This window comes from Cibotium barometz, chromosome 52 (genome assembly GCF_041138505.1).
Source record: "Cibotium barometz isolate CiBa-2024 chromosome 52, ASM4113850v1, whole genome shotgun sequence".
NCBI classification, from domain to species: domain Eukaryota; kingdom Viridiplantae; phylum Streptophyta; class Polypodiopsida; order Cyatheales; family Cibotiaceae; genus Cibotium; species Cibotium barometz.
Window position 1 is genome coordinate 9,221,543 of NC_141097.1, and position 16,200 is coordinate 9,237,742.

At 40.6% G+C, this 16,200-nt stretch overlaps 1 protein-coding gene across 2 annotated transcripts; it reads left to right on the forward strand.

The window, feature by feature from the left end:
- The first annotated feature begins 314 nt into the window (after positions 1-314).
- Positions 315-3,251, forward strand: LOC147608766 (malate dehydrogenase, glyoxysomal-like). 2 transcript variants are annotated; one of them, XM_086788521.1, is made up of 9 exons: positions 315-566; positions 1,276-1,491; positions 1,584-1,898; positions 2,020-2,109; positions 2,188-2,271; positions 2,360-2,395; positions 2,499-2,588; positions 2,668-2,762; positions 2,853-3,251. In XM_086788521.1, exons 1-9 carry the CDS (start codon positions 519-521, stop codon positions 2,932-2,934), a joined length of 1,056 nt encoding a protein of 351 aa, XP_086644647.1. In that variant the 5' UTR covers positions 315-518; the 3' UTR covers positions 2,935-3,251. The 2 variants fall into 2 exon arrangements, with proteins under 2 accessions (XP_086644647.1, XP_086644648.1); XM_086788522.1 differs by having other exon boundaries at positions 315-454.
- The last annotated feature ends 12,949 nt before the right edge of the window (positions 3,252-16,200 follow it).

Sequence of the window (16,200 nt, forward strand, 5' to 3'; positions counted from 1 at the left end):
ATATGCATGCAGCCCATCTGAGGAAAAAAGGGGGTTGTCGTGTCCCTCTTGGATCAGGGATCCTCATCTGATTGGGACCAAAGACGGTTCGAAAAAGGGACGTGTGTGCGTGTGTGTGTGTGCGTGTGTGTGTAAAAGTCCCTCTTGGATCAAGGATCTCCTCGTCCAGACCTGCTCGGTTCAAAAAAGGGGTGTGTAAAAGCCCCCTTGGTTTTCAATGTGATTTCTCGCATGAAAGGAGGGCCATAAATACGTGACAAATATATATTGTCTAGATTCCAATTTTGGTTCAAGTTTTGAATTGCTTGGAAATTAATGATGCAAAACCCCTAAAATAACGAAAGATCTTGCATCTGCAGTGAGGTCACACTAAAGCGGATCCAAAAAAAACGCACTTGTTGATACAAAAGCAGCTGATTCTTCAAATTTAATTGCAAGTCCACCGATTGAATCGGTTATTTTCTCTCTCTCTCTCTCACTCTCTCACACACACACACACACAGACGCGCAGATTAGCCATGGCAGCTCGCTTGGCCAGAATCTATGCACACCTGCAACCTACGCAGGTAAACCCTTTCCATAGTCTTGTTTTGGGTGTTTTTTAATCTTCAATTCGATTTTTAATTATCTGGTGCATGGAAAGGGTTTACCTACCCAGGTAAACCCTTTCCATAGTCTTGTTTTGGGTGTTTTTTAATTTTCAATTCGATTTTTAATTATCTGGTGCACGACAAATTATTTGGCTGTTAAATCACTGATTTGAAACATCATTTTATGTTGTAAAATTTTTTTAAAAGGAAACAATGTCGTACATGTCCTTTTTTTATTTTTTTAAATTGGACTTGATAATTGAATCAGAAACAATTGGCAATTCAGGGGTCTTTGCATGCAAAAAGTAATAAAAACTGGAGAGAAATCATCTGATTTTGTGTAGAAAATTTTTTGCACCAAGCCAATTACATGGTTTTCCACTAAAATATACTCTCTAGATAGAAAAAAAATATATCTTATGTGTACACAAGGCATGCCATACATGGACTCTGTGGGCATCTGTACCATTCATTCACTCACATGTATGGAACACCATCCCCATCATGTGTATCATCATTATGGCATGAATCTCGGCATGCATTCGAATGTATGGAGATATATTATGAGATCTTACTAGTCAAGTGATGTGCCAGCATCTGCCCACACGTAAAATTTTGCTCAGCTTTACATGTGTATGATGTGGTGAACTCATTCCATGATGCCCCCACCTGTTGTGATGTGTAGAAAGGAACAGGGAGATCCATTGGCATGGATGGTTGCAGGGCCAAAGGTGCTGCCCCTGGATTCAAGGTTGCATTACTGGGGGCTTCTGGAGGCATCGGGCAACCTCTCGCACTTCTATTGAAGATGAATCCTCTGATCTCAGTCCTCCATTTGTACGATGTTGTGAACACACCTGGCGTCACAGCCGACCTCAGTCACACTGACACAAGCACCATTGTAAGTGTCCAACATTGCCCTTAAGCAAGTGTTAATTTCACTATTTTCACTTCTAAGAAGAATTGTTAATTGTGCTTTTGTTCAATGAAAAGGTTCGTGGGTTCGTTGGTAAGGACAAGCTCGAAGCCTCTCTAGAAGGTATGGAGCTTGTGATTATCCCGGCTGGAGTGCCAAGAAAGCCTGGCATGACCCGTGACGACTTGTTCAACATCAATGCGGGTATCGTGTGCACTCTTTGTGAGGGTGTAGCCAAGTGCTGCCCCAATGCAGTGGTTCACATCATTAGCAATCCAGTCAACTCGACTGTACCCATCGCAGCTGAGGTATTCAAGAGAGCAGGCACTTATGACCCCCGACGCCTCATGGGGGTAACTACCCTAGACGTCGTGCGAGCCAACACCTTTGTGGTAATCTCCATATCTTAAGTTCATTTGGTTTAAGACGCTCTCTGTTCAGTGTTTGCCCTATCCAAGATTTATGGCTGTCAAGATGTATCCGGGTGATTGTAGACACATGGTTTGAATGCAGGCAGAGGTTCTGGGGATCGACCCTAAAGTCGTGGACGTACCCGTGGTTGGTGGACATGCTGGCATTACAATTCTGCCTCTTCTTTCTCAGGTTTGAGTTGTTTCTATCGCCAAGTTTGAAATGTCTGTTTCACATGTTTCATGTATTAAGGCTTTTTTTCGGTTTCAGGTAAAGCCCCCTTCTTCCTTTACCAAAGAGGAGGTGGATTACTTGACCAATCGAATACAGAATGGAGGAACTGAGGTGGTTGAGGTAGGATTTGCTTTTCAGACTGCATTTTGAGGGAGAATTGCAAGGGCGTATGTGAAACATTAAGAGTCTTTGATTATGATGAATTCAGGCAAAAGCAGGAGCAGGCTCAGCAACATTGTCCATGGTAAGATTTGGGTTTTTATGCTTTTGATCCCTTTTACTGTTTGCCTCTGATTTCGATCCAAGTTTATAATTTTTAATTCATTAACTGTCAACTGCTCTTACAGGCCTATGCCTCAGCTAAGTTTGCTGATGCCACTCTCCGTGCTTTACAAGGAGAAGCTGGCATTGTTCAGTGTGCCTTTGTAGCATCCCAGGTGTGTATGTGAAAAAATTTGCAGCTGCATCCCCTGTCCATGGTTTCTGAAGCACCCCCATGCTTGTTTCACTGTACAGGTGACAGAATTGCCGTTTTTTGCATCAAAGGTGTTGCTAGGCCGGAACGGCGTGGAAGAAGTTTTTCTATTGGGTCCTTTGAATGATTTTGAAAGGTGAGTGAATTATTCTGTGGATGTGTGGGTGGGGGGAGAGAGACAGAGAGAGAGGATGTGCTGATTTGCCTTCAACTCTGATTCTTTCAGGGAGGGTTTGCTGAAGCTGAAAGGAGAACTGCAAGGCAGTATTGAGAAGGGCTTAGCTTTTGTAGCCAAGCAAAAATCATGAATTTTGATATTTAGTTGATGAGTATGATGCCATGTGCATTATCGGCCATTTGAATGCAAGCTACCAAATGTTGTCGCGGCTTGTACCACCATAGTGTCATCAGTGTGGTGAAGAAGATGGAAGTGGCTTGTAAACAAGTTCACTTGCATTACTTAGATGCTTAGTTTTGGGCTGAGGAAATTATGAAATGAAATAAACTCTCTGTGCAGCCTAATCAAAGAGAGGAGTGTGGAGGTTTCGCTTTTTCATTCAACATGTTCATGGCTTTCCTGTTTAAAAACACTAATGGAATGGAAAGCATGTGATTATTTAAGCGCTTCTTGGCATTTGCACGTGCACAAACCACAGTGATGAAATTTAGGGGGGTTGAGAAACTAACTAAACCATGGTCTAGAGAGGGGGACAATCTCTCTCGGTGGGAGAGAGTCTAAAAGTCCACTGGGAGATGGTCTAAAAAGTCCCTTGGATTGGCTTGATGAAGTCATTGCAATTATGAATTTAGTCGGGTGTATCTTTAGCACTTTGTGTGTCTTTTTCCTTGACCTTGTGAATGGGTTGAAACAGTAAGAAGTGCGCACGTGTGCACACACACACACACACAGCACATTCTCCACAAGCTACTTTAATGCAATCATTAATCCTCCACGTTTGGAGCTAAATACAATGAAAGTACATTGATTTGAGGCAATCAGTGCCCAAGGAGATAGTGCCATGCAGCTTAGTACCACACAATTAGGCAAAGATTAAGCAGGAACAGTGGAGCGAAGCAAGTTTCTCTATTTCCACCTAGTATTACATAAGCAGCTTAATATTAGGCAAAGATTAAGTAGGAACAGTGGAGTGAAGCAAGTTCCTCAAAATATTGAGCTGCCCCATAGAAATCCTCAATACATGTGGCTTGTTTCTACAGGAACCTATGTGATGAAACACGAAGTTGTTACATAGAAATGCGCAATACATGTAATAAATGCATTCCTCTTCAAGAGTAGGACATGTAATTCAATGCTCTTAACTTTTAAGATACAAAAGGCCATATGATGGCGTTTAAAATGTATGTTTTCAGCTCACTCTCTGGCTCCTTGAGGCCTCCCACCAACCAATCGAATGTATGTTTTCAGCTCACTCTCTAACTCCTTGAGGCCTCCCACCGACCAATCGCCTCCTAGCCTCATAGAGAAGGGGGTGGGGGGGGAGGGGGGGGAGGGAGGAGAGGAAATCCAAAAAAGATCTCCTGGCCTCATTAACAGGGGAAAAAGAATCCAAAAAAGAGCTTAAAGCCAAAACTTTAATTGGTCACATGTCCCCCTAGGACTTCAACATCCCCCAACTCATTCTCGGTAACCACAGGGCAACCTCCTCGGAGCCTCACTAATCGGAAGACCAAGAAAATCCCCAAAACAAATCCTCCCCCCACGATGCGCCAACCAACATCATCCTAGCATCTACAATGGGGGGGAAAACAAATCTTTAAAAAAAAACCTCTTCCCCTCTCACCCATCCCCCTCACACTCTCCACTAACATTATCCCTACTACCTGCTCCATTCTCCCTACTCTCCAGAATTGTCAGTCCAAACGGTGCTCTTTCACACTCCAAGCTTCCAACCATTGTCATCTCACTGTCGATGCTCTCTAAGCCCTACGACACCTCCAGTTACCATCGCCATTGGTGCCCTTTGGCTTCTCTAACCCTACGGACTCCAGTGATGCCCATGTGCACTTGGCCACCTTAGGCTAAGCGATACTCATGGCTCACACATCTCCCTCCCTTTACTAAGGTGAGAGAGATCTTTCTTTAGCACTATCTCCCCCTCCCTTTCCCAAGGTGAGCAGAGATCTCTCTTGAGCTATCTCCCTCTCCCTTTCCCAAGGTGAGCAGAGATCTCTCTTGAGCACTATCTCCCCTTCCCCAATTGACTCTAGATACGGAAGCTCTTTCTTGTGTAAGTGATATTATTACTGGAGGGAGGTTTTACTTGGAGGATTATAACCTATATGGGGATATAGTGAGTGTGTGTGTGTGTGTGTGTGTGTGTGTGTGTGTGTGTAGGGTGAAGGCATAGTATGTAGCATTCGATTGCCACTAATCTTTGTAAGCTTTTTCATAGATGTTTACCTACATAACTTCTTTATCCTAATGTAAAATCACGTAGCTAGAAACTTTTTCAACATGTAATGTCAAGATTGTGTGTCACATAAAATAATAATGTGATTTTTTGTGACTTTCAAGCCTCTACCTTGTTCTCAAAACATGTTCTTGAAATATTATCTTGATTAAATTCCTCAATTTAAATTTCACAATTTGAGTAGTTTTCAGATACTAAATTTGATTGTTTAGCCTAGATGAACCTTTGCTCTATCAATAACCTTAAAGGTTAGGCTATTGCTTAGCCTATTAAGTCTTTTATACTTGATTCACTATGACTATGTTTAGCTTGGAATAGTTGGTTTAAAAACTTATTTGTTGGAACTGGCTACTATTGAATCACGCATATATGTGTGATTCAATAGCAAATTCTATATGCGTGATTGAATAGCAAATTCCAACCTTCGGTAAAACAAGTTAGTTGTTTTGTGGTTTTAAAGCATAATTGTTTTACCTAAGGTTGGTACTTGCTATTGAATCACACATATTTGTGTAACAACAATAATGAGTGGGTCATGGCATAGACACCTCTCTTCTCAATTGCAAACACATATATGTGTGACCTATGTTGAATTAGACAACATGGAGTAGATACCTCTCTTCCCAACTACAAACACTAGTTCACATATTTTTGTTGGTTTTTATCAAAACAGTTGACAACATTGGTGTGTAATCAACTTCAATATTATTTCTAGTTGGCCTTTTTAGTTGTTAGTTGTGTCTACTTAACTACGCATGTTGCTCCTTCTTTTCAAGTGCGTATGGTCATTATATGCTCTTATGCATATGTGAGTTGTAAGTGTCAATTGAGAAGGTCAAAGTTTGTATTGATTCTCAAACTTCATTCACTTATATAAATGACCTTCTGGCTTTCTATATGTAACGTTGTGTATACCTTATTTTAACTTCTCCTATAGGTTATGGATGGTTTTGATCTATAGGTAGAGGTCGGTTTTGGTCTAATAGTGATCTTCACTACGTTTAGGAAACGACACTTGGAGGGGGTGAGCCAAAGGACATAGCTCCTGTGCTTTTCGAACACCAAGATGAGTTGAGGAGGTAGGTGTGCACCCAGTAGTACAGTGACTCTCAGGTTACCCTTCTTTCTAACTAGTTATAAGCCATCAACCATGCACAAATAGAGCATGTCGCCTGCTACATCTTCTTCCATGATTCTCTCAATGAAGGGAAGAGGGAATCCATCCTTAATATGGCACTGAGATTGAGTGTCTCTCAATGAAGGGAAGAGGGAATCCATCCTTAATATGGCACTGAGATTGAGTGGCCTGAAGTACACATAAATATAGATCTTTTTGGTCTTCTTCTTAGTGGGGATGACCACAATCAAAGAGGCAAGCTATCCTTTATAGAGTTAATTGATTGATGACGGAAAACTTGAAGTCCACATAGATACGGATCTTATTGGTTTTCTTCTTGGGGATGACCAACGATCAAAGATAAGCCACATTTTGAATGCTCTATGCGCACAATGATCCCATCGTCTTCCATCTTTTCCAACTCCTTGTTGTTGAGACCGCTTCTAATGAGTACTTGGGGTTCATAGATCTATACCGTTTTGCTCACCAAGTGTGACTTTTTTCCTTAAAAGGAATCACGTGTGTGAAAATGGTGGGGTCAATGCCCAAGAGGTCCTTGTAGGTCCATGCAAACACAACTTGATGTTCCTTGAAAGAGGTGGTAATCTTGTCCCTGACACCTACGTCCCTACTAGACCCATGCAACTACAAAGGGATCATCCTTAGCACCAAGGTTGAGCTCCTTCACATCCTCTTGGTATATGGGGGGGGGGAGAGGAGAAGCAACGTGGCAGCTTGATGTAGAGATAGGGGTTCATGGGCCAGGCTGGCGTCCAAGAGAAAATCACCAACACATTCTTCAATCCAAGATGATGATAGCTTCTCCCCACGGACATACCTTTTTTGATTCTTACAATGATCACCCCACTTCCCCCTTCATGTATGATGAGGAGAAATGGATTTTACTTGCTCCAAGGACTCTTGTGAAGGGGACATATGGCTTATATGGCATCGGTCACCCACACCTTTAAAACCAATTTTGTCATACTGGACCTACCTCTCTTGCCCAAAGGAGTTGGTAGTACACGTGATTGGGATCGAGATATATTGCAGGTAGGCCAAGCAACCAACATAGGACACATGGTTGGGATCATGATACGTTCTAGGTGCCCATGGTGGAAGGTATAGAAGGTATAAACACTCATCCCCTAGAGAAGGTAGTAGATATTGTTGAGATATTGAGCTCAACTAGTGTTGTGGACATTGATGACCCACCTAGGTGATAGCTTCCACACTCACACCACTGGCATGGTTGGTGAGATTATGGTTGATGTGCCGCTAGTGGATGATAGGCTATGTAACAACCACGTTAGAGTACTAGAGTTATGGCATAGTTATAGCGCTAACTTATATAGTCGAGTTCACACTATGGACCAACCATTGTATGCTATTGAGAGTACTTTTCCTTATAGCATGTATACTTATTGTACTTTCCCTTATAGCATGTACTCTTATCTTTTTAGATATATGGTTCAAGAGAAGAGAAGAAGATAGAACAAAATTTAGCCATCCAGCTCTTTCTTGTGTGTGTGTGTGTGTGTGTGTGTGTGTGTGTATGTGTTTGCTGGTAGCTTCATCTATATGACCATTACTAGGCTAGACTTGAGCTATGCTATTGGACTTGTGAGTCAGTTTATGCAAGCTCCTAGGAAGCCACACTTGGATGTGGCTAGATGAATTCTCAGGTACATAAAGTCCACAGTTGATTATGGAATTTTTTAATGAGTCTGGTACAGAGATATAGCTACATGGGTACACAAATGCTGATTGGATTGGTAGTGTTGCAAAAAGGAGGTCTACCAATGGCTTTATGTTTTCATTTGGGAGTGCTGCTGTGAGTTGGAGCTGCAAGAAGCCGCCCAACATTTGCTTTGTTGAGTATAGAAGCAAAATACATGGGTGTTGCTATGGTAGCTTGTGAGGTAGCTTGGTTTCAACAGCTACTTGGTAATATGAGCGAGCCCATGGATAGGGTAGTTGCCATTTATTGTGACAACATGAGTAGCATTCAGTTGAGTAACCCAGTATACCATGCTAGAATGAAGCACATTGAGGTGCATTATCACTTTGTGGGGGAGAAAGTAAAAGCAGCTAATGTAGCTCTCGTATATGTCAACACAAAGGATCAGGTGGCTGACATCTTTACAAAGGCATTGGGCACATAGAAGCTCCACAAGTTAAGGAGCTTAGCAGTGTGTGGAGTTGAGCTCAAGGGAGAGTGTTAAGATATCAAGCTTAACTAGTGCTATGGACATTGATGGCCCCTCCTGGTTGTAATAGCTTCCGTACTTATGCCACTAGCATGGTTGGTGAGATTATGGTTGATGAGTTGCCAATGGATGACAGGCTATGTAACAGCCACTTCGGAGTACTAGAGTTATGGCATAGTTATAGTGCTAGCTCATATAGTCGAGTTCACACTATGGACCCTGACCATTGCATACATAAAAGGGGGAATGTAATTGTGCTTTCCTGAATATATATTATAGTGTGAGCCAAAAAAGTAATATCTTTAATTTTTAACTTTTGTATATAATTTGGTGGCTTTGTAATAATAGAAGTAAGACGCAATCTTGTTCACATCATGGCGGCTTGACGTCTTGACAATAGATCTTTTCTTTAAATATTTTATGATTCCTAAGGTTTTATTTCATGTGTGGAGGTGCACATTATAAATACTCCAAGTTTAATCATAAATACTTGGGTATAATTGGTTGGTCTAGTGATGTGAAAATAAAAGTGAGCCTTGATGCTTACATGGCTCGCTTATGTATTATTAAAATATCATTAACAAACAAGCCTGTGTGAGAAAGACATGTGGAGGAGTGTGTGGAGGTGCATAATTGGAAAATATTTTTCTAGAATGCCTACATGGAGGAGGATAATGTTTTCATGTAAGTGGGGTCTTAGACTTGGTTATTATCTCATTACACTCTCAAAGAAGTCAAGAAGTTTTCAATTAAATAATCAATAGAAGACTTAGACTAGGAGGACAATTGATTATGACTTATGAACTGATGTTGACCATAGATGGTTAAAGGTTTCTATTAATGTGATTTGTATCAAAATGGAAGAGGGTGGCTCTCTATATTTATCTTATTAATGAATTAATGGGAGATTTAGGAGTTTTTAATTCCTCAAAAGGCTAATGACCTCTTAAGGTAGCCCTTATATTATTACCTCGGTTCTTTGGAGGTACCAATGGTTCTTTAATTGTAGTGAGCATACGGAAAGACCTTACAAAGCCAAAGTCTACCAAGGGCACTAGCTACCCTTAACCACTGTTTTTAATCATTGAGGAGCCACAAGACAAGAGTGTTTCTCTCAAAATGGAATCTCATGTTAGGAAGAAGTATATTTTTTGGTAGTTTTACCACCTTAACTCAAATGGTAGTTTTACCCACCTTAACTCAAAATAGAATCTCAATGTAGTTTTACCTAGCTTAACTAAAATGGTAAATACTCTTTGCTCGATTACCTGATTTCAAAAGTTTTTATTTATATGGCTATGAATCTCTTTCAAAGCACTTTTCAATTGTATAGTTTAGTCTTCAACCCCATCGTTAATTAAAGAACATAAATTCTTTGTTTATTATTATTTTTTAAGACATTTTTGGGATAACTTCACTACCTCCCACTAAAATGATCATAACTTTCGACTTGCTCACCCATTTTTAATACTTTTTATATGGACACAACAAAGCTCTCTTTGAGCTCTATGTATTTCTCTAATTCAATTATTATGTAGTTTTCAAGTCAAGATCTTACCTTAGGCTTATTAAAGGATGTGTCATTGGGTCTTATCTTAGAGCCACAAATGTAACTTCCCAATATGGGTGCGCTAGCCCATCCATCACGTCCTCACTCCATTGTCACACTAGAATGCTCCTTTGCTAAAGGGGTAAAGGGAGAGATCTCAATGCCTAGATTGAGGCAAGAAGAGATAGTCCTTCTCGATGGTTCTCTAACAAAGAAGACAGGAAAAGAAGAAGCTAATGGAAGAGGGAAACCTAGAAACCTATTCAAACAAGCATCCATCAAGCATGTAAGAATCTAATAGCATGCAAGCAACCAAGAAGAGGGAAGAAGGAGAGTTCACAAGAAAACTATTGTTAGGGAATGTGTATGTATTGCTTATTGTAAAAAATGACTTATACAAATGACTAATTTTAACACTAGGCCGACTAAACCTAAAAATGGTTTGGTCTCTATTACTAGTCTTAAACAACTATGTACACTAAGTCCATAGACTTCCCTATTTGACATTAAGCATAGAGTAAGGCCGACTAAACCTAAAAATGGTTTGGTCTCTATTACTAGTCTTAAACAACTATGTACACTAAGTCCATAGACTTCCCTATTTGACATTAAGCATAGAGTAAGGCCGCTTTATATGTTCTAGCACCCATTTTACAAAAGTTAAGTACCCATGTTTGAGTAAGATGGCCAAGTGCCTTATGGTAAGTTGGGCAGGTAAAACCATATTAACTTATGTCATAGTTAACACACTCCCCTTTCTAGTTCGTGTGGTGAACCTACTACTGAGGTGGAAGGTGTGGATGGTATAGGATATACTATGAAGTTGGAAATCAAGTTTAAGTGGTAGAGTTTAAGACTGATCCACAACCGAATAAAGGGCAAAGTGGTGGGAAGCTTTCGGTAGCCCTGATAACAGGTATCTTGTCGAGGCAGCATTAATAGTATAGGAAATGTAGAGATTCTTTATGCCAGTCCTATGTTGGTTGTGGAAGTGATGTGGACCCTTCAACATGAGGCAGTTGGTAGAAGTGGTTGACACCCTGTTATTGTTTGGTGGAATGAGTACCAGGACCTTTGTTGGTTGTGGAAGTGATGTGGACCCTTCAATATGAGGTAGTTGGGAGAAGCAGTTTGTAGGTTGTGGAAGCAATGTGGAGCCTTTAATGTTGAAATTAGAGCAATGTGATGAGCTATGGTGGATCAAATGCGAGAATCAACATCATTAACAAAGTGATTAGTAAATAATTAAGATGTGATTAGTGAGTAATTAACAAATAGCTTAATGTAGGCATGGATAATCAAAAACCAACAAATTCTCATTAGGCCAATGCTCAATTTATAGAGTTTACATCCAAGCATCAAATCCCACTGATTTCTCCTTGATTCACTCCACCTCTCCCAGAATATCTCCACCTCTTTTGCTTGATTCTCTCCACCTCTTCACTTTTCCCAGAATATCTCCACACTTCCTAAATCTTCTCATGCTACCCTTTATTCTCTCCCAGTAGATTCTTCTCACCTTTTCACAGGTTCTTTCACATTTACACATCCTCTTTTACAGCCTCTAGCCAAGGGCTTGTTCCCACACACACCTTATTCACTTGTATATTTCAACACCTCCCCTCAAGTGAGAATACTCCTAGCACACCTGGACCCTATACCAAGTTTCTCTCTTACTTGATAGCCCGCGACCAATGCCTCAAGTCCCTAATCTCATAGTCCTTGACACTCTCTCTCTCTATGTGTCCAAGTCTTACTACAAGTGCCCGCGACCTTGACTAAAGTGCTCACACATACATCTACCACGTGGCCTACATCATCGGTGGCTCAGAGGTGGTTTTACTTTGTTGGGGCAGGTTACATTGGGTTGTGGGGTTCTCTCTCTCTCTCTCTCTCTCTCTCTCTCTCTCTCTCTCTCTCTCTCTCTCTCTCTCTCTCTCTCTCTTAGAAAAGATGATCCAACTCCACTTCCTTTGGAGCCTCCATGAAGTTTGCCGATGTCGTTCCTTCTCCACTGGGTTTGCTGTAGCAGTCTCTTGCCATGTGTCTTGGCTTTCCACAGTTGTGGCAAGTGAAGGTCCCTCCTACTCTGCCTCTTCCTCGTCCTCGTCTCGAGATGAATATCCAACAATTTTAATATAAAGATATTCATTGAATCCTTGTTGTGATCTTTCTCCTCTCCCCCAATAAGGTTTTAGTCAAGATTGCACATAAAATTTTGTTTATGCTCTCTGCTTAGCCATTTTCCTGTGGGTAATAAGGTGATGATTTGTGATGGACTACAAGGAATCCTGTAAAAGTAATTGGACTACAAGGAATCCTATAAAAGTAATTGTTCAATCACCTCATTAATGAAATGTGAACCTCGGTTGTTGCTGACTAATTCCAGTGGGCAGCCAAATCTGGAAATTATTTGTTCATATAAGAACTTGGCCATAGTTTGATCATCAGCTCTTTTAGTCACACAACGTGGTAGGACTAAAAAGAAAACAAAATTGATACGTGAGTTGGGTGGAAAGTGGGAGGATGGAATGTCCCGATGGCACCATTATACGGACAGAGTGGACCTGATTAGTCGGGTAGCTTTCCAATAGAATTAATTGAAAGCTCTATGTTATGTAAATAGGTCTGTGGGAAACCCTACTCTAGAGGACAACGGCTGTGCCTCGCATAGATGCCTCACAAATAGAGGTTGCCCAAGTTAAGGTCAATCACTGTTGAGTCGAGCCATTAATTCTCTTTGCCTCTGCTCTCTTGCTCTAGTAGAGCTCCTTCTATCTCGTGTAGCTTCAATTTAGGTACATTCTTTAGTGTTGCTACAATATTTTCATATTCACCTTTGTCCACACTCTTTAGAAGCACTGTTAGTGCCTCATCATCTTCTACCTTTTTGCCAATAGCTGCCAGCTGTTGCTTAATGCTTTTATATATCTGTTCAAGTGTGTGATTAAAGGTTCACTTTCCTTCATATCCAATTTGTAGAATTGCATTAACAGATTTTATCTTTGAATTTTTAGCTTGTGTGCCAAATAATTTATTGAGTTCATCCCATGCATCTTTTGCCCATTGTATCCCTGTGATGTGATGAATGATTTCATCATTTAAACTGAGTGCAATAAATCCCAATGCTTTTTCATTCCTGCTCTTCCACTCATTTTTCCCTCTCGCCTCCTCTGGGCATTCATCTCTTCCCTCAACTAGCCCCCACATATTTTTCCTCATGAGCAAATACATGGTTTTTGTCTGCCATGTGTAAAACTGCTCCCCATTAAATTTGGCTCTCTCTTGTGCTGTACTCATGATGATGTGAAGGGGGTCTTACCTCTTGATCCAATTTCAAGATTTAAGGGCAGTGTCTACCCTTTTACAACTCAATCAAGAGATGATTACAACAAATTTATCAGCATAAAATCACCAGAAATTACATTGAATCAAGGGTAACCAATTTGTACGGAATGGTTGGAGTATCAAACCAACTTCGAATTGCAATCTGAAGTTATAGGGATCTGTATATCAAATACCTAATGGTTAATTTGAACCCTCAATTGCACCAAAATACAGTGATTAGCACTGATTAATCACTGATTAGGAAAATAATCCATTTTGTGTGCAGAAAATAGAGTATGCGCGGAGTCCAGATGTGGGGCCTTAGACTTCAAATGAGCTCAAATGCTTTCAAAGCCATCAATAGCAATAAGTCTAGTAGAGGATTAAGCCAAGAAACACAAGATTTGACCAAACATTGAATGCTTAATCTTTGTTTCCTGTCTTCTTTTCAGCGCCAATCACTCTGAAATTCTAAAAATGAGTGAAAACTTCACTCTTCTCCTTCATAAAATACACCCATACTTTCCTCGTGTGGTCATCAATGAATGTTACATAGTATATACTGCCACTCATAGACAGTTTTTGTAGGACCCCATACATCTGAATGCACCACATCTAGTACATTCCTGCTCACATTTCTATCATGTGGAAACACATGCTTTGTGTACTTTCCAAATTGACATGCTTCATATACTTTTTGCATACTATCACCTTTAAACTTAGGTAGCCCTATCATGATTTCTTTAGTTAGCATAGACTTCATTCTTTGCACATTTACATGCCCAATTCTCTTATGCCAAATGTGTGTATCTACAATAACTCCTGAACCCTATGCAAACATTACAGCTTTCACTTCATACATATTTAGATCTAGTGTAAACATTATGCCCACTCTATTGCCTTTTGCAACCAACCTGCACTTGGCTTTAAAGTCTTTGACATAACAACCATCAGGGTTAAAGCGGACCTACAAACCCTGCTCAATCATGTGGCCAAGAGAAACCAGATTCTTTATAATATTTGAAACATGAAGTACATCTGTAAGATACTTCACTTTACCAATGGCACATTTCTAACATGGAAAATTGGATGAGTAGTATCATCCCCTATTTCAACAAAACTTGGCTTTTCAAGATTTTTCATATCCCTAAACCACTCGCCCATGACTGGTCATTTGGTTTGAAGCACTGAATCCACATACCATACATCATGCATGTGGATACATCATTTTTCGACACAGAATTAAGCACATGTCACATAACAAACAACCTTTCATTGTCCTCATTACTTTGGCTAGAGAACACATAATTATTTTGTTGCACTTTTCCACTTCTGCTGTCATTTTGCTTCTTATAACAATATGCCTACCAAGGTGGTTCCAAACGTAGTGAACGATATGTTTGGAAAACATTTGGAAAATGCACTGAAAAGATTCCAAATGTAGTGAACGCTCCCCCGATATATACATATATACAAAATTTATAGTTTACTTATAAAATTTTGAAATATGAAGTTTGAAGATTCATCAATGAACATTAGAGCACTTACTAATACTATACAACCTTTAATATGAATATAGATGAAAGTGAGATGGATCATGGATAAATATGAAATCATAAGACTATAGACATATTTCATACATGATACTACAAAGAATATAATCTCAAATCTGATTCCTAGAGGCTAGGCTCCTTAAGCTGGGCCTGAAAAACAAAGCAAAGTCTAGACTAGTCACCAAAAAAAAAACTAGTAACTATAAACTATAATAGTAGCTAGCTACTCATCTAAGCCAGATGATGACTCTGAATAAATATCTCCATCCGTAACATGTTGCCATCCGAGTCATAGTTAGGCTCTCTAACCACCGGCACTGTAGGAATAGCATCATGGGCCCCTCATCTAAGGGGCCATCATCATCATCATTATCATGCGCAAGAGACTCGCGATGCTGAGCTATTTGAGCACAGCCTCGCCCTCGAACTCGCCCACCACGACGGCCCCGACCACCATGACTGCTAGTAGAAGCTCCATGAGCATCAACATCTACAATACTCATAGCTCATGATCGAGCACGTGTAACCCTATCCTCTCAAGCTCTCTGTCTCCTGCTCATCACAATCGGTCCTGAGCCTCCACATCACTAGTATAAGCAAGGAGCCTATCGAAGATACCACCTCCTGCTTATCACAATCGGTCCTCCTGAAGCTAAGCCTCCGCATCACTAGTATAAGCAAGGAGCCTATCGAAGATACCACCTGCCACATGTGACATGGTGCATAACACATATCAAGAGTCAATACTCAATGCTCAATTCTCATGACCATTCATTAGGACTCAATGCTCATGAGGTTACACATAATGAAGAGGGAGAGAGACTTGCAGAACAAGAGAGAGAGAGAGAGAGAGAGACCTAAGCATGTGCGGGAGGGAGGGAGAGAGAGACTTGAGCGTGTGTAGGTGGGAGAGAGAGAGAGAGAGAGAGAGAGAGAGAGAGACTTGAGCACCGCACAAAGGCTCCCGCATGCAGTAAGGAAAAGCGAAAAAAACGACGTTGACTTGCATCCATTTTTTTAACCTATAAAATCAAAACTACACGTTCACTAATGTTTCCAAACATTAGTCAACATTCCAAACGTTTGGATTACATCCAGATGTCGTTTGGATGCAACTATGCTGCCTACACATGCCCAGATTTTCCACAATAAATCATTTTGCTACCTTTGCCAATTTCCACGACCCCTATGACTCCCCCTGCCTCTAAACTAGCCTCTTTCATCTGTGTGTTGTTATTTTGTGATTCAGAGAACTGTTGTTGTTGACCATAATTTTGATTACCTGTTCAGCCACCACCTCAGTCATGGCCTCGTCCTCTACCTACACTTGTGTAGAAGGCATGTTGCTCTGAATTGCCTTTGTTTTGTGAAGACAAGTCTTCACCC